Source organism: Elaeis guineensis, chromosome 9 (assembly GCF_000442705.2).
Source record: "Elaeis guineensis isolate ETL-2024a chromosome 9, EG11, whole genome shotgun sequence".
NCBI lineage: Eukaryota > Viridiplantae > Streptophyta > Magnoliopsida > Arecales > Arecaceae > Elaeis > Elaeis guineensis.
In genome coordinates this window covers 3110592-3129821 of record NC_026001.2, presented here as the reverse complement: position 1 = coordinate 3129821, position 19230 = coordinate 3110592, and the positions used below count along the sequence as shown (strand labels likewise).

The 19230-nt window shown below is 41.3% G+C and overlaps 3 protein-coding genes across 3 annotated transcripts; 1 reads left to right on the top strand and 2 right to left on the bottom strand.

The window, feature by feature from the left end:
* Window positions 1–78: 78 nt before the first annotated feature.
* LOC105052081 (uncharacterized) lies at window positions 79–997 on the bottom strand. Its single transcript, XM_010932784.4, has 3 exons — window positions 719–997; window positions 436–642; window positions 79–347 (listed from the first exon to the last, which is right to left on the bottom strand). Exons 1-3 carry the CDS (start codon window positions 947–949, stop codon window positions 186–188), a joined length of 600 nt encoding a protein of 199 aa, XP_010931086.1. The 5' UTR covers window positions 950–997; the 3' UTR covers window positions 79–185.
* A 2079-nt stretch (window positions 998–3076) lies between these two features.
* On the bottom strand, window positions 3077–8000 carry LOC105052083 (putative HVA22-like protein g). Its single transcript, XM_073243570.1, has 6 exons — window positions 7680–8000; window positions 7462–7566; window positions 5485–5541; window positions 5342–5405; window positions 5055–5252; window positions 3077–4156 (listed from the first exon to the last, which is right to left on the bottom strand). The coding sequence occupies exons 1-6, from the start codon at window positions 7709–7711 to the stop codon at window positions 3974–3976; spliced, it is 639 nt and encodes a 212-aa protein (XP_073099671.1). The 5' UTR covers window positions 7712–8000; the 3' UTR covers window positions 3077–3973.
* LOC105052082 (uncharacterized) lies at window positions 3342–3856 on the top strand. The gene has a single exon (XM_010932785.3). It carries the CDS (start codon window positions 3342–3344, stop codon window positions 3747–3749), a length of 408 nt encoding a protein of 135 aa, XP_010931087.1. The 3' UTR covers window positions 3750–3856.
* Window positions 8001–19230: the final 11230 nt, after the last annotated feature.

Here is a 19230-nt window from a genome sequence, read left to right as displayed (position 1 = left end):
CCTGGGCATGTTTTTTCATGAACTCAAAAATCACTATTAAAGAAGGTAATGTTCCTTCTACCAGGTTTGACAATATAGTTATCGTAAAAATCTGTGACCATTCATTAAGATTCAAGCCAGAAAAATAAAAGAGTACAAGGCAAACCAAGAAGGAAAAAGAAGGCCTTTATTAGAGGATTCTCTAATCAGTTATCAGTCTTGGCTCTCTTCTTCCCAATCCAACTGGCTACAATTGGGGTGAGTGCGACGGTCGGAGGAAACCTGATCGGCGACGCGGCCTTGTGCGCGGCGTAAGCCAATGCGAAAGTTCCCACCTTCCCGCCAGTCTCACCCGTTGCAATACCAACCTGCCACAAAAATAACAAAGCACGAGACATTAAACTGCCAGAAGAAATTGAAAATACCTGTCTTGTGCTCTATCCGGAGGTTGAATACCTTGTTGAGCAAAGCCTGGACATCAATTCCAGCACCAACAAGAAGGTAGCAAAGGGAGAAAGAAATCAAAGAGAGGGTGATGGAGGTGGCCAGATAAGCCCCTCCATACTTGGCCAATAGTTCCTTTGCCTGATCCGCTCTCGATTTCTCCTTCCCCTCTCCCTCCTTTCCCTTCCCTTCCCTTCCTCCATCCTTGGAACTAAATATCTACACCAAAACCAAAACAACAATTAATTGCTTCCAATACCAGAGAATTTATTGTTGGTGCCAAAAAAAATTGTACCTTCCAGAGGCCAAACTCGAGACCGTACTTCTCGGTAATCTCTTCGGCCGACGTGGATGTCGCCGCCGCCGCCTCCTCCTCCTCTTTGGTTGTTTCTTTGATCGCGTGGATCCTCAGACAACTGCGACCAGGTCGCGCGGTGGAGGGGGCCTGGAGATGGCGGGAACGGCAGAGAAGCCTGTGGCTTTTCGCGGGAAGGAGAGTGGGTGATAGCAGGAGAGCTGCAGCCATGGCTCCACGACTGGCTGGAACGCAACCTGGAGAGACAAGCACGCAGTGATAGGATTCGGCTTATATTGGGCCTCGAGCCGTGCAGTATCGCGTCTCTGTTGGACCGTGCTGTATTCTGTGTTGGGAACTGCCGAATCAATGGTGATTCAGGCATGGGGAATATGATCACACGGACTTCAGCGCATAATTTGGTTGCTACATGGTGGGATCTGGGAATTTATCTTGATAATTGGAGGAGGAATTGGCCTTGGGCCGGCTTTGGGTTGTTTGGATGATGAGGAATGATGTGGCCCAAAGAAATTAAAGGATGGGAGAAGAGACAAGTAGCACCACGGGGATACAAACACGCCCACCAGAAAGGGGCAAGAAGGATTCGATATGTTTGGAATAAAACCCTCTACATTCTAAGGTGCATAACAGCATAACATGATTTTAGCATCCCGTTCTTTTGGACCGTGTCAATTTATGTGCGCCAGAAAGTTGGAAGCAAATGAAATTCACACCCATATTGCCCAACTCTGAATCTGAAACTAGTTTGGATTAATATATATGCTCATACACAATGAAAACCCAGGTTGTCTCCTTTCGCAAACTAACTCTGTAATCCTCCAGGGGGACAACCAAATCTATAAAACGATTACAGAGCTCGAATGCACTCGACTTCTTGAGGGCTCACGAGGCAGGAATATAGGCGCAGCCATGCCATGGCAATCTTTTTACCGGGTTCTTTGGTCGGAAACACTTGATAATTTCGGTTAGTTATCTATCCATCTATTTGGACCCATGTTCTGGTGCCTTGGGGGTTTGGAAAGCAAGCTAGATTCCCCTATCTTCTTTGTTGGGAATTTTTTTCGACATCTCACCCACCACTATTCCTAACAATTCGGCATTGGATTCTTTAATCATTTTCCACCATAAAGCATGCAACGACTCCCTATCTTAGCTAACCGTCCATAAGTCAAATCAGCTTCCTCGTCTGTACTGGGGCACAGAACTTCATTGCCCAAAAACACAGCAACATCATTCTTGCTTCCCATTTTGTTTTATTCCATCTGCTATAAAGTCTAATCATTCGCGGTATAATTCGTCTCACATCTCCAAGAGATATGTTAACAGATGACATTATCGTGATTCTGCCCCCAAATTCTCTAGACATAAAATAAGTCTACATTGATTCCATTCAAATTAGAGCAGTACACGTGCCAGGCACATAATTGATATGGAGAAAGGAATGCTTGGTTGATAATAGAAATTCCATCAAATTAACTGTTAGTGAAGATTGCTCACTGAATGAAGTTACGTAAGGCATGGGATGTAATCAATCCTCTGCGTATAACGTCGCTAGTTCAAAAAAGAAAACCCCATATTTTAATTAAATTTCTAGAAATATGACAGATGTTTTCGATCAATATCTTTCAGAAAAGGTCCACACATCTTAGTTAACTTTATTTTATAAACATTATGCTCAGCAACTTTGTAGGTTATTCTATTCTAACAATGCGGTATTTGCCGACAATTCTCAATTTATTGAGTTGACATAGAAATGATATATGACATTTATTGTACTTCCATCTTCAAGATCAAACTGTTGATGTGTTTGGACCACTGGACTAAACGCCATCAGGTGCATACTATTTGCTGATAAGCTATATTATTTTGTTTTTACCTATAGAAAAGGCAAAATGATATATGTATATATACAAACCTAATAGAGCGTGTATATTTTTGAGAAATCGGTGATTAGCGTCACCACCATTTCACCATAAAGAGTTTATGCGACCTTTTTCTCCTCCTCGGTTCCTCCATTGATAGACTTCACCCCAATGTGAAAGGTCGATGTGGAGGTTGTCGTGTATACAAGATCTTCGCACGCTAAAAAAAGACCGTCAAACCTCACAAGGTCCAACTTGCGAGCGCTCACATTAATTTATGGGTCCCAAACAAATCACGCGCCAGCTTTCCCTGTTCCAATAGTCAAACGCCAACCATCATGACTATATAATGCTTCTCATTAGCCACAATCTTCGTCCACCACATCGCCATAAGCAGTTGCGTTAAATAACCAAATTAAATAAGGTATAATAACGGAAAGACGCTGATGTAAATGCAATAATACCAAAGAGAAAATGATATAATAGAAGCATCTTTTCATCATCTTATTTGGTAATTACATCCGACGGTCCTGATTCGTCCTCATCTACAAGCTACAAGATTTTCCAAATCTTTGGAATATTTCCCTAATCTAGTCTAGTTTAAAAATTCTTCCGTTTTCAATCCTAATCCCCTTCCTTCATAAATTTTCTCTAAATGCTTTCCCCTCAAGCTCGCCTCGCTCCATCTTCTCCTCTCTTTCTCTCTCTCCATCTTTCTTGCTTTCTTCCGCACGCTTGTCATGCCCACGCCGCGGCTGGAGGCGAAGCGCCCCCTCCGGCGGCCGGCCATATCGATCCCGGCTGTGCTCGACCTCAACGGCGGCGGAGACTTCGACCTGCGGCAGTGGAGCAGGGCGGACATGGGCTACACCAGCCTACGCGACATTCTCACCTCCTCCTCCGCCGGTGGTGGCCTCGTCTCACCCTCCGCCTCCGCCGCCACCGGTGCCGGCGAGATCCAGATCAGGAACCGGCTGGTGAAGCAGGCTGCCTATGCCTACCTACAGCCTACCCCCTCCTCGTTGGAGTCCTCCCGCAGCCGCCGCCATCGCGGCCCCATCCGGCGGCTCCTCGCCGGCCTCTCCTGCGGCCTTGCTGGCTCCTGCTTCGACTTAGTCGGAGTCTTCTTCCAATCCATCCGTCGTTAACGGTGACGACACCAACGGCGGCGCGAGTTCCTTATGTCTTTTATTCCTTTTATTCTTTTATTAAGTTTTTTTGTACATAGAAAGGATAGACAAGCATTGGGATTTCATTTTTTTTTTTTTCTCTCTAGAGGATAACGTTTAGATTTCAAGGGGCAAAAAAAAAAAAACAGGTGCTAATCCCCACCACTACTATTCTATTTCTGCTATATATATATATATATATTCTATTGGTGGGGTCGGGATCGGCGATGTGGGGCACGTGGGTGTAGGCGGGGGACGTCGTCTTCTTCCAACTCCTCGGCGGTGCGGTTGCCGTGGGCGCCTGCTTCTGTGGCCGGAGACTGCCGGAATGACCGTAGGGCAGCAAGAGGGTTCCAGCGGCTGGACGATCCTGACCGTAGGTTCCCCTGCAAGATTGATTAGGAGCGGTTATACATGGTATCTATCATCTATGTACATTGATAAAGCGAGCGAGAGAGAGAGAGAGAGAGAGAGATAGTTGGTAGTGTTTAAATTGTAGCTAGCTCCACTGTATCCATTAAGAAACAACATGTAGCAGGAGAACAACCCAAAAAAAAAAAAAAAATCAAGTAATTATTCTTTAGTTTGGTTGTTTAAATTTTAATTTCAAATATAAAAAGGGATAATTGCTCAATAGCTCTGATGAAATGTTCATGAATATGTTCTACGTGGAATACTATCTATAAAACTTGAAATTCTTTGTATAGACCATATCTTCATCCATATGATTTCAAGTCGCAAAACTAAAATATTTGCTTTCAAACGATAGCAACTAATTATAAAGATAGAACTTGTGCCAATTAGGCAATGGGTCCTTGAAGAAACGCCATCATCCCTAGGGTCCCATTCAAGTCTATCCAAAATACATATTTTAGTTAACACATTGCAATGCTAGGGGTGATCACGTAATAAGTTTATCATGTGCCTTGTGGCACAAGGGGATTGGAATTATTGAAGTCCTTCAACCAAAAGACTAGCCACATTATCAGTTCTGGTCATTCTCAACTTGTTTTAGATTTTGCCTGTTCTAACTTCTGAAGCAAACACACACAATACAAAATATTTTAACCACCTAAATATGGGGGAAGTGTCTTACGTCCTCCATCTTCTTTTCAAAGGACATATTTTAACCACCTAGATCAGTGAAAACATTCCAAAGAACTATTCAAAACACTAAGATTAATTTTCTATGATGCATGACTAGAACCATTGCCTAACTCGGCCCTGAGTATCTTACAAAAATATAAGAAGATGGACATAAATTATAGTTTAAACAGAAATTACCTTTGTGCTTGATGCCCCAGAGACCACATAGTTGAGAACCTCTAGAAACAAAGTAGTTCCTTTATCTGTGAAGTTCTTTAAATAGAAGACAAGCAATTCTCCGGATTTAGCCCTCAAATGCCTTAACCTCTGTTCAATGTCAGGTTCATATTGCATCACAAGTGGCCGAAGGAAGGTATCATAGATAAGATCAGATCCCTGAATACAATTGAAGTTTATGTTATGAACGACACGGAAATGTCACATTATCATCAGATATGATAAATTAGTGTAGTTTCATTGAATACCTTCGTTTTTGGATACCACAAGTAGACAAAGAAAGCTAACTTGGCTTCTCCATACATTGGCAACCTACATAAATTAGTAGTGAATGATATAAGAATAATTTAAATAAGGAAGTGGACACATTAACCAATTGAATTGTCATTACCATGAAACGAGAGGGTCGCCAAATCTCTCAATGATTGTTACAATTGCGACTATGACCCTGCAATTTCATGTCGCAGTAAGTATGATTCATTTCATCAAAATGTTTCTATATACTAACATAATCAATCAAAGTTTCAGATGATTATGCAGCTTGAATGCTATGATTAGAAGGAAAAGGCACGATGGTTTGAGAGAATTACATATGCACAAACTATAGACATCGAATGTGAGAAAATTACAACCAAGCGGGAAAGGAGAAATATAGTGCTTGATCAAGAAATAATTGGATAAAAAAAAGAAACAAATGAATAGCAAAATCTTAAGTAATCATAGAAAAGTCTACCATGATTTAAAATTCTTCACCAAGTAATTTTTGATTCATAAGTACCCCAATTCCTTTCAGCCAATAAATATGAAATATTGCCGGTACCTTATGCCCAAAGAATATGAAGAAGAAGAGACCTCTAAATAAGCTTCTGCCTCATGTCTAAATTTCCTGAAAGCCAGACATGTGGAACTACATATAAATTTGCTACTAAATATGCTCCAACAATACTCGGTGCTGCCTAACTGCTCATGTTCATGCTACCAAAAACTACACTGCTTTCTTGGATTTTGCATATATTTGAACCTAAATACTTAATGAGTACACTAAAAGCTCATTGGCTAATGGATGCATAATGGACCGAATGAAAGGTACAAGATCTCATCAATAATCAATATCCAACATATCTATCATCATTTACTTGCGAGATCATGGAAAATGCTTTACATTGTTAATTGGCTTGATAAAGGAGTGTAATTTTTCAGCCTAGATTAATATAGAAAGTCTATAAATACTTAATTACAATAGGAGCCACCAATGGTGTATTTCAGCATGAATCTATTAAGATATAGTTTGGGATGCATGGTGGGGTGTATGATCAAGTTCTTGAACATTGACCTCAGATAGAGTTCCAATTTCTTGGTCAATTAATATCACTAAAGGAACAACCTTTTTCCTATTTGAGTAATGGAAACATGCTTAACTTTTAATGACATGCTAACCATTGAAGGAATTAATATTAATTTGGAGAATAACTTATCCAAGTAATTGAACTTTTGCTGATGAGAAATGGCACAGAAAAGCAGCTCATGAAATATCTCCGATCAAGAAGGGGTTCGCTGCTGCCATCCAACTCCTCTGGTAAACTATCTACAATATGACATTGCTTTCCAGAGAGAAAAATTCTAACTTATTTTCTACAGTTGGTTTCTGAGCTTAATAAAGATTCCTGTCCAAACCTTGAGTTGAACGCGTTTTAAGCATTTACTGCACAACATTGTAGACTTAGTCAATCACCCAAAATATTCCAGAATCCTTTATTTCAATTGGTCTCATGGGTGATGGAAACATGCTTAATTTTTATAAGCATGCCAACCAAAGAAGGATTGACTAGTCCTTTATGATATATAATATCTGAGGTTCCCATCTATACCATCTAACAAGTTTGTCGAACGCTGACCTGGGCGACTCCTTGAATGGAATTGCACATGGTTAGTTGATTCCAAACTATTCCTCTTGGATTTCTGATATCTTTAGTTGTGTTATTATCAAAAAAAAAAAAAAGTTTGGAACTCAAGCTTCCATTTTCTTTTTCCTTCTGCCAATAAGAAGAAACAATTAAATTTAAATAACAGTAAGTTTCCGATGAGAATCGATCTTCTACAAACAAAACGATGATCAAACTCAAACTTCTGCAATTCTTCTTGCTACTTTCAAACTCAAGAATTCTTAGCCTAAGTTTCCATTCCATTCAGCCAAATGAAATCATTGAAACAACCAACTTCAATTAATCATAATTCTCCACTAAAAAAGAAAATTATTCAGAATTCACGACAAGAATCCATGGTATGCAGCCAGAAACAAAGTTCACAATTTGAACCTTTCCTTTCCTCAAGAAAAATCTGAACTTTTCCCGATCAAGAAAGAACTTACCAGTATTGGCACCAGAACCGGAGCTGTTCAACCTCACCGGGCGACTGCCTCTGCTCCAACGTCTTGAAGCACTCAAATGCCGGATAGGCATATCCAAACAACATCCTGCCATATTTTTAAAGCAAAATATAAACCTCTCATATCCAAGCATCTTCATTTAAATAACTAAGAAAAGGTTTCCGGAAAAAAAAAAGGAGAAGAAGATCATGAGGACTTACACGAGAACTCTGGTGGCGAGATCTCCCAACATATTTCCAACTCCCACAAAGCCCTACGATCTCCAAATCAAAGCAATCCAAACAAGAAATAAAGAAGAATGACCCCAAGAGACCCGGTTTCGAAAGACAAGATTTCAAGCCTTGGATTAAACCCAAAAGAAGGTTTTATCTCTTGGTTTGGGAGATCTTGGCCGCTTAGAACTCACAGTATACCTCTCTGACTCCGCGTCCGAGGGGCAGAAGATGGAGAGAAAGAAGACACCGTCTTCAAGACTTGGTGCCCAAGGAGACGATCCAATTGCTTCCAAGCGACGGCTTACCGCGAGATTTATTACACCTCTTTTGCGGTTAATTTGGGTTGCTTAGCGGGCACGGGGGGACACCGCTAATATAGAATTAGCTTGTTGTCCATGCTATTTTAATTAATTTACCATTCTTTGACCATAACTACAAAAGAGATATGGGTATTTTAGACATTTTATCATCTTACCGTTAGAATCTTCGGGATATCCCTATTCAGGGAGAAATTAGATAGGCTTAGTCTAATAATTTCTCCTACTCTGGTCGGGATAATGGAATCCGATTGGACCGCACGTAAGTCCAACGGGTCTAAGGCGCAATAGGAGGAGGATGATACGGAGAGTGGTTGAGTGGGGCAGGAAAGCTACATGGGCTTAGAAGGACTTCATGTTATCTTCACTTATTAAACCCAAGGACGTGGACGTTGGTGGTTTGCAGTGACTTGGGAGTCTTGGTGGTTTAGGACACTGATTTGATTCCGGATGCAGTCTATGGGGTATTCTCTACTGTTAAGTTTTAGTACGTGAAGTTGTTTGGTTAGGTTGTCATCTGACTATTGACTTGTATAATGATTAATCACAAAGCTATGCAATTTCTTCGATGACGCCGGAGACTAATTCAATGTGATGTGAGTTGTGGAGTATCATTCAATCATATTATTTTAGCCTTAACATACCAATCATCTGTACCGATTTCCTCCTATTGAAGATAAGCCTTTTGCTAATACTTAAAATGAGGCAATCGAGCTGTAGTCTTTTTGCATCTTATCCACTATGATCGCGCACACACGTATATATATATAGTCCTAATACTTAACTAAGGACAAATTCTTTTTATAAGAAGTATTAAACCACGTTAGATGCTTAGTTTTGGTGAGGGCAGATCAAAACTCAAGACTGCTGGTAGGCTACAATATATGGTGGTAGCTCTCCTCTAGTTTAAGGCGGCGAGGACTGCAATCCATTACCTTGTTGCCGATGCTAGAAAAATGCCATGCGTCTGTTGCTACTGCAGTGGTTAGTCATGCTTAATAAACAACAGCATTTCTTCTATATTTTGTGGGTTTTGCTGCCACGTTTTAAAGCCTCTTTTAGCCATTTTACTATTGGCTTGTTTCTATCCGTCTATTTTAAAATAGTCAATACTTATTTATTTATCAATAACAAATTTTAATTGATTTTGTATATGGCTGTTGCAGCAAGTAATTTAAATTTCAAATGTAATTTGAAAACTAAAAAGCTATGGGATATTTTGGAATTCATGCCTCTTCCCCTCTTTTCTTTGTCTCGGTGGACCACCACTCCTTCCCGTGGAGGGTCTAGGGCTGAGTAAATAACCAAAATCTGAAGAAATCCATCTAATCCAACCTGATAAACATCGATTTCAATCGATTGAAAAACTTGAATCGGATCAAATCGGACCGTGATTTATAAAAAAATTCAATTAATTACGATCGGTTCGATTTTTATATTTTTAATCCATATGAAACCGAATCCAATTGATCGATATAGTATTTTTAATATTTAAACTATTTGAAGAATTGAAAATTAACAATTATGGCATGTTATGTACTGACTTATAGATGTTATAAAATTATTATATCCTATTTTCTATATGAATTGAATGATGTATTAGTTTGTGATGTTTAAAATCAACATTGGATCAATATTGAAGTCCAAACCGATACAATCCATCCGAATCTACTATAAACCGTTAACTTCGATTTCAAATGATTTATATATGATAAACGGTCGACAGCGGGTTAGATTTTTTTCAATCCAATAAGATTCGTTCGGATCAAATTTTTCTCTCAACCCGATCCGCGTTCAGCCTTATGGGAGTCGACATGTGGCGTTAGAGGAGGAAGAACAAAATGGCATTTAGTTGCAGGAAAAAGAGCGGCAAAGATGGAGGAGAAAAGTGGCAAGCCCGAGCGATGAAAGGAAAAAGAGGATGGAGAAGCGAGAGCCGACGATGGGGTCGTGGGAAGGCGAGCAGTGGAGGTGGAGGAGGAAGGGGGTAGTGGGCTCGAGCATCGGTGGTCAGGCTGCAGGAAGGCAAGCGGTGGAGGTGGAGAAAGGGGTGGCGGTGTGACTACGGGAAAGTGAGTGGTGGAGGTAGAGGAGGAAGGAGGCTGTGGACCTGAGTGACAGAAGGGGAAAGAGGTGGGGAAGCCAACGGCAGTGGGGCGGTGAGCGGCAAGCCCGATCAGCATTAGATGGAGGAGGAAAGGGGTGGTTACGATGGTGGGCCTGAGTGATAGAGAGGTGGAGAAAGAGGAGGATGGGGGGCAGCAAGACGGGCTGGAGAAGGCAACGGGGGGTGTGGGGCGGCTAAAAGCCGAAGAAGAGTAGGAAGGAGGATAAAAATAATAAAATATTATTTTTAAAAAATAATAAAATATAAAAAGATGGTAGTGTAACATCGTGAATGCCTTTCATAATAAAATATTATTAAAAATAGTATACCAGCAAAACTCATACTTTGTACATTTTGGACATTGCTAAATTTCATCAAACTCTCCTGTAACACGGAAGCAGCAGGAAGGAAATAGGAAAGGTCAGCCATCTTCACGAGACTTCGGTCAGCCTTCTAAACTCCATGTTTAAAGAAATTTCTTATCTGCAATTGTTTTATTCATAGGTTGAGGCTTTTTTAGCCACACGCGAAGTTGTAAGCATTCCCCGCAAGCATGACCTGTTCCAAAGACATGCACAGGATGGAAAGTTCCTCCAGAAAGAGACCCTGAACCTATTAGACCATAGACTGTTGACTGGTAGATATTATAGGGAGGGGCCTTCATCACGTCGTATTAAAATATTATTAAGCAGAAAATTAAAAAAAATAAGAAAAGAAGGAAGGTGCTTCTTGCTAGCCTATCAACAACAAAATAAATAGGAAATCAGTCAACGTTGATGGTGGCCGATCTACCAAAACTGAGAGCAATAGGATCATGATCAATTATGAAAGCATATGAGGTTAGCACATACGTAATGCGTTCGTCTTGGATATTGGGAGCAGTGGGAGAGGAGGCCTTAACTTCAAGATATTATCCCGGACTGGTGATGCATATGATTTCTAGAGTCTTCCACTTCTAGATGTGATTAAGAGACTTATGGTGAAAAAATCAAAGAGAAGGAAAAAAGATTATGGAAATTGCTGAAGTTAATTGCATGAAAGAGAGATGGAAGACAATTGACATTCTAGATCAGCCATCTTGGTCTATATTCTACTTCATGATGCAGAAGTTTTTACATGGCATATGGAAATTGTTCTTCCATGCGTCTCTGGTCTTTGTTTTGGATGATTCCCTATGGCTACCTTTTTTCCTTTTCAGAAAAAAAATGTACCTCTCTTGCTTCCATTTTGAAATTAAATTTTAACAAGAGAAACATGTCCTAAACACATAAATATAAGTAAAAGTAATGTCATCAAATTTGCGTAAACCAAATAATTGAATGACATAATGTCAACCCCCTTATAATAATTTACCTAACATTATGATCACTACCATCCATTAGCTTCTCCTTTCTCTAATTTCATAGCCTTGTGTAAAATATTCCATAGACCTTCCTTTTCATTAACAACTTTTTTATCCTCTATTGTGCTTGAAGCTCTCAATCAAAACGTCCATGCTCTTGCATTGGTCATGTACCCATACGCTGCTTAAACTTTTGTCAGGAAAGGTAATCATAATTATGAATCATGCCAATTCCTCCCCGTTGTTCTCAAACTAAGAGGCCTCCCCCCAGCCGACCACCACTCAGGCCGAAGGGGCAATCCCTGACGATGCCAACTGGCCAGGTTTGGTGACTGGCGGCAGTCCAATGACGATGAAAAATCAAAACAAAACAGAAAAATAGGGGAACCCAAAAATCTACAATTTCAACAAACTTTTGGTTGAAAAATTGGCAAAAATCTAGACTTAAAACCTATAGAAGATTGAGTGGAAGATGATTAGAAGAATTTACCTGATTTTTGATAGGATTTGGTCTAATTTTCGTTGGCCAAATCAAGATTAAACTGTCGGTAATCTCAGAAGAAAAGAAGAGGAAGAAGGGCACCAAACTTGTGATTTTTTTTTTAAAATAAGAAAAATCAAGGGGTTTAAGGCCTTTAAAAGGATCTCCAAGGGAAGAGTTGGAGGTCGATTCTAATTCAAATTTTTGAGTAGATTAAGGATGTTCAATTGAAGAAGAACCCTTTCATGGTTTTTCCATGTAATCCCAGCTTCTCACGATAATTCCATCTTTCCCAGCACGTGCTGGCTCTTTTTTTTTAAACCTACTTTAAGATGTGTGTGGATGGGGTTGGGGTATCACACTACTTCCAGGTAATGCTCATGCAGCTTTGAGGAAAGTTGAGAATGCCATGTATGATAGCATCGTACATGCATCTCAAAAAAGCTAAATAGTATAAAACTAACATCAAATATACACTCAAATCCCAAATGACACCATCTTGCAAGATTAAATGACTGATTGCAGTGTTATCAAACTGATATTTGCTATTCATATTGAGATTCTCAGTAATCCAGCATGGTACTTGATGAGTAAAATGAGGAACAATTATAATCAATGGTCAAGATATAGCTATTCTGCGAAGGAAGAAAGGGAAGGGAAGAGGATGCACCGTCCTCTCTTCCCGTGAAGAAAAAAAAAAAGAAAAAAAAAAAAAAGGGAAAATTTTTTTCTCTCTCTGATCTAGGTTGAATCCTACTTTCTCTCTCTAAAATATTAAATTTTTTTTCTAAAATTTTTTCTCTCTAGATTGATTCTCTCTCTTGATGGATTTCTCTCTCTCAAAATTATCTTTCTAAGATTAACCTAGTGAAAGGCTTCCTTTTGATGATTTTGATCGAGCTTAGTAAAAGATCTGATTTTAAGTGAGATTTTGATTTGAAATTTATTTAGATCTAATTCTGAATTAGAATTAATATAAAAATATAATTTTGAATAATAAGTTCTGAAGAATCTTCTAAAGATTAATCGATCTATTCGTTCCGTAGTTTGTGAAAAGTAAGTAATGAATCATCTTCTCAGAATATTTCATATTTATTTTGAAAATAAATAATTATTTTTTAAAATTATGTATAATTTATGAAATTATGTTTTGAAAAAAAGTGATTTCGAATACTATGATTTATTGATATGCATATGTTTAGTGAAAATTATAATATGTTATGATGCAAAAGTGTTTTGATACAGATCGAATTTATGCTTTCAGCTTAACTATGTTTCAGTGGACTCTGCCAATGGAGATTATATATTGGTAATCAGTGGGTCCTGCCAATGGAGATTATACGTTGGTACTCAGTGGACTCTGCCAGTGGAGATTGTGCATTGGTATTTAGTGGACCCTGCCAGTGACAGTTGTGCGTTAGTATTCAGTGAACCCCGTCAATGGAGGTTAAACATTAGCTATAATCGAGACTGTTGAGTTATGAGTGTTTTGATTCAAATTAGATTTATGATTATATTATATGTGAATATTTGAAAAAAAGTTAGATTTGTATAGAATTAGCATGAAATGTATTTTTATATTTATTCACAGTATTATTCTTGAATATTATATAATATCTGAAATGTCTAGTTGAGATATTTGTTACTTACTGGACTGTCTAGCTCATTACCTCTTTTTTTATTTTTTTTTCAAATTCAGATAATTAATTATGAGCATGGATAATAATATTGGGATAAAACTTTTAGAGTCGAAATTTAGCATTGTCAACTTTATTGAACTTAGATCTATTATTTTATTTTTAATAAAATTTTATTGGATATAAGATATTTGATCTGATTATTTAAATTTAAGTTGAATAATAATTATTTAAATTTTATTTTACTGTAATGTATTGATATCGTGATGAGATGTCTTGCATGCTTATGGAGAGAGTTCTTCATAAGTATGCGGCAGTTGCTATGACCTTTGACTCATGATCATGGGTCGAGGTATGACAATTAATATGGTATTAGAGCATAAGTGGATAAACTATATAACACATAGAATCGGACGTGAGTATAGGGGGTATACACTAGGAACATTGGGAAATAACTTATACTGATCATAACATAATTTAGAAACTTAGATTTGACATAAGTACATTTGTTGATTTGAATTAAGGTACACAATTGAAACATAATGGTCTAAAATTATTTCAAATTGATTGGAACAATATTTGATTTGAAAGATATTATGATAAAAAAAATTTAATTTTAAAATTAGAGGATGACATGATTCGAGGTAAAAAAAATCCTAAATTTTGAAAAACTTAAGGAAAAAAATTTCGAAGATGAAATTTTCTATTAGGGGGAGAGAATGTGATACCCCAACTCCATCCACACACATCTTAAAGCAGGTTTTCAAAAAAAAAAAGAGGCTAGCATGTGCCGGAAAAGATGGAATTACCATGAGAAGATGGGATTACACGGAGAAACCTTGAAAGAGTTCTTCAATTGAACATCCTTAATCCACTCAAAAATCTGAATTAGAATCGACCTCCAATTCTTCCCTTAGAGATCCTTTTAAAGGCCTTAAACCCCTTGGTTTTTCTCATTAAAAAAAAATCACAAGTTTGGTGCCCTTCTTCCTCTTCTTTTCTTCTGAGGTTATCGGCAGTTCAATCTTGATTTGGCCAATGGAAATTAGACCAAATCTCATCAAAAATCAAGTAAATTTCTCTAATCATCTTCCACTCAATCTTCTATAGATTTTAAGTTAGGATTTTTGCCAATTTTTCAACCAAAAATTTGTTGAAATCGTGGATTTTTGGGTTCCCTTATTTTTCTGTTTTATTTTGATTTTCTGTCATCGTTGGCCTGCCGCCAGTCCTTGGACCCGACCAGTTGGCATCATCGGAGACTGCCCCACCGGCTTGAGTGGTGGTCGGTTGGGGGGTGAGGCCTTTTAGATTGGGAACAAAGGGGAGGAAGACCTCCCCTGTTCCATGAAGGAAGAAAAGGAAGGGAATAGGATGCGCGGGTCCTCTCTTCCCATGAGGAAAAGAAAAAAAAAGAAAAAAAAAGAAAAAAAAAGAAAAGAAAAAGAAAAAATTTCTCTCCCTGCTCTAAGTTGAATATTATTTTCTCTCTCTAGAATGTTGGATCTTCTCTTTAGAATTTTTTCTCTCTAGATTGATTCTCTTTCTTGATGAATTTCTCTCTCAAAATTATCTTTCCAAGATTAGCCTAGTGAAAAGCTTCCTTTTGATGATTTTGATCGAGCTTAGTGAAAGATTTGATCTTGTTGGGTGGATGTCTGGCCAGGACACCACCTCCCAAGATCCTTTTAGTACCACGCGATGCAGCAGGAAGAAAGAAGAAACAAAACAAAAGAAAAAACAATCAAAATACGTGGATCAGCCACAAAAGGGCTCGCCTCCATGGGGCATGCAAACTTCACTATGGAAAAAAAATTTTACAAGAGGAGACCTCACCCTCAATCCTTGTACACTCAATTCTCTCTCACATGAAGTTTCCCTCACAAAAGCTCTCTCTCTCTTGGAGACCCCCCAGAACCCCTGAAGAGCCTGGCGACCGCTGTCCAGGAGCCTCCTGCTCCTTCTCTCACAGCGCCTCACGCCTCTCTCTCTCCTCTCGGTTCGTACGGCGGCGAGAAAACAGAAAACTACCCTCTCTGTTTAGTCTCAGGCCCTTTTAAAGGCTTAAACCTGGTTTAAACTTGATTAGAGAAGGATTAGGACTCCTTAATCAACCCAAATCACATCCCAAACCGTCCGATCAAGACCGGAAGCCACCTGGGCCGTCCGATCGCGCTCCGATCCACAGAATAGTACCGTAGACCGCGAGAAACGTATGGAAAACGCCCACGCGGTCCACAGACCGCGCCGTGGACCACCCGGTCCACGGTGGACCAGGGATGGGCCAGCAGGCCGCTGGGTCGCGCGTCCCACGCAGGCCTGGGACGCGCGTCCCGCGCGCCGCCGCCTGCGGCCGCGCCGCTGCCGCCTGCCGCCGGTCGCCGGCGGTCCTCCGCCGTCTCGATTCTCGTATCGACTTCAAAAGCTCGTATCTCCTCCATCCGAGCTCCGATTCAGGTGATCTTGATCTCGTTGGACTCCATTTTTCGCCGCGAACCTCGCTGTGGGCTCAATGTGAGCTGAATCTCGAGGCGTCAAATCCTAACAATCTCCACCTCGACTCGATATTCGGCCTCCTCCAAACTCCGAGAGCTTCTGGATCTCCTCGCCCCCATGCCCTGGGGCAATCGCCTGCTGATCATGGATGGGCAAACATGGGAGTCGAGCCAGGCTGCTCAATCCCATCTCCGTCGTATGCTGTGCTCCCCTGACCTGAGACCTACTCGGGGCATCATCCTGCGGCAATAGGAATCTTACCTTGCGACGTCTCCTCTCATCCTTCCGAGTCTCCTGTCTCGTGCCCGATCCGCCTCCTGGAGCTCCACCTCGCTCTGGGCTCCGCCTGGCTCCCGATGCTCCATCTCGCACTGGGCTCCCTGCCAGGTAATAATATCCTCTGCTCCCCTTCTTCCCCTCCAGCACAATCCTATCGCTGCGTAGCACCCTCAGGATTCCTCCACCAGCTACCGTCCTGTAGCCTCTCGAATCCAGTCTGCTAAGTGAGATAAGATTCCACCTGAAATTGGATATGTATCGGACCTCCCCCAATCTCCTCACTGCACCGTCATGTGTCCTCCAGCTGACCATCCCAATGCCTCTGATCGCACAGCTCGATCCATCCGGCAGATATACAGTGCTCTCACTGTTCTCCAGGGAGTCAAACTGCTCCTCTCTGCAACACACATGATAGGGGCATGCAGAATCTAATATCCACTGCTGGGAAGAAGTAGATACCTCGTCAGATATCTCGAAGACATCTCCATCTAAATCACTGCCGGCCGTTGCTACAACAGCCACCGTCCGATTTTTCAGTTGAGGGCAATCTCTGGCTAGATGCCCCAACTCTTCACACTGGTAACACCTGGTTTTGCTCAAGTCCCTCCTGGACTTAGACCGCCCTCGTTGCGATCTCCTGTCGCTCCGTCTACCGCCTCCTGCACCTCCAGAAGCCACCAAAGCTGAGCTATCGCCTCCTGAGCTCGAAGCTGGGTTCTCCCTCCTGAGAACCTCGTTCTGGAGTATCGCCGCGGTGACCTCGTCCATCTTGATAGTGCTCTTCCCCACTAGAAGAGCAGTCACCAAGGACTCGTACGAAGAAGGAAGCGACGCCAGCAAAACCAGCGCCTTGGTCTTCTCCTCAACGTTCTCGCCAACGCTGAGAAGGTCGGTGAGGATCTTCTGGAAGTGGCTCAAATGCTCCTGCACGCTCTGTCCCTCAGTCATCCGCAGTTGGTAAAACTGCCTCCAGAGGAAAAGAGTGTTGGTGAGAGACTTCGCCATGTACAACTCCTCGAGCTTCGACCACAGCACCGTCGAGGAAGTCTCGCTCAGCACATGGATCACCACCTCATCCGTCAGGTACATGCGGATGGTACTCACCGCCTGCATCTGTAGCCGTTTCCAATCCCGCACCTCCATGGTGGTCGGCTTCTCATCGCATAAGAGAGCTTCGATCAACCCCTGTTGGATGAGCACGTCCTTCACCCTTGCCTGCCACAAGGAGAAATTGCTCTTACCATCGAACTTGTTGATCTCCATCTTGATTGTTCCTGTTTTCTCCATCTTCAGTCTTGCTCACCACCACTGCAATCTGCATCCTTGTACCGCCTTGCTCTGATACCACTTGTTGGGTGGATGTCTGGCCAGGACACCACCTCCCAAGATCCTTTCAGTACCACGCGATGCAGCAGGAAGAAAGAAAAAACAAAACAAAAGAAAAAAATAATCAAAATATGTGGATCAGCCACAAAAGGGCTCGCCTCCACGGGGCATGCAAACTTCACTATGGAAAGAAAATTTTACAAGAGGAGACCTCACCCTCAACCCTTGTACACCCAATTCTCTCTCACATGAAGTTTTCCTCACAAAAGCTCTCTCTCTCTTGGAGACCCCCCTGAACCCCTGAAGAGCCTGGCGACCGCTGTCCAGGAGCCTCCTGCTCCTTCTCTCACAGCGCCTCACGCCTCTCTCTCTCCTCTCGGTTCGTACGGCGGCGAGAAAATCGAAAACCACCCTCTCTGTTTGGTCTCTGGCCCTTTTAAAGGCTTAAACCTGGTTTAAACTTGATTAGAGAACGATTAGGACTCCTTAATCAACCCAAATCACGTCCCAGACCGTCCGATCAAGACCGGGAGCCATCTGGACCGTCCGATCGCGCTCCGGTCCATGAAATAGTGCCGTGGACCGCGAAAAACGTGTGGGAAATGCCCACGCGGTCCACAGGCCGCGCCGTGGACCACCCGGTCCACGGTGGACCAGGGATGGGCCAGCAGGCCGCTGGGTCGCGCGTCCCGCGCGGGCCTGGGTCCCGCGTCCCACGCGGGCCTGGGACGCGCGTCCCACGCGGGCCTGGGATGCGCGTCCCGCGCGCCGCCGCCTGCAGCCGCGCCGCTGCCGCCCGCCGCCGGTCGCCGGCGGTCCTCCACCACCTCGATTCTCGTGCCGACTTCAAAAGCTCGTATCTCCTCCATCCGAGCTCCGATTCAGGTGATCTTGGTCTCGTTGGACTCCGTTTTTCGTCGCGAACCTCACTGTGGGCTCAATATGGGCTGAATCTCGAGGTGTCAAATCCTAACAGATCTTAAGTGAGATTTTGATTTGAAATTTATTTAGATCTAATTTTAAATTAAAATTAATATAAAAATATAATTTTGAATAATATATTCTGAAGAATTCTCTAAAGATTAATTGATCTGTCGTTCAGTGATCTATGAAAAGTAAGTAATGAATCATCTTTTTGAAATATTTTATATTTATTTTAAAAATAAATAATTATTTTTTAAAATTATGTATGATTTATGAAATTATGTTTTGAATGAAAAGGGATTCTAAAATACTATGATTTATTGATATGCATATATTCAATAAAAATTATGATATGTTATGATACAAAAGTATTTTGATACATATCATATTTATACTCTCAGCTTAACTATATTTCAGTGGGCTTCGTCAATGAGGATTATACTTGGTAATCAGTGAACCCCGTTAATGGAGATTATACGTTGGTACTTAGTGGACTCTGTCAGTGGGGATTGTGCGCTGGTATTTAGTGGACCTGCTAATGGATGTTGTGCGTTGGTATTCAGTGGATCCTGCCAATGGGGGTTAAATATTGGTCATAGTCGAGACTATTGAGTTATGAGTATTTTA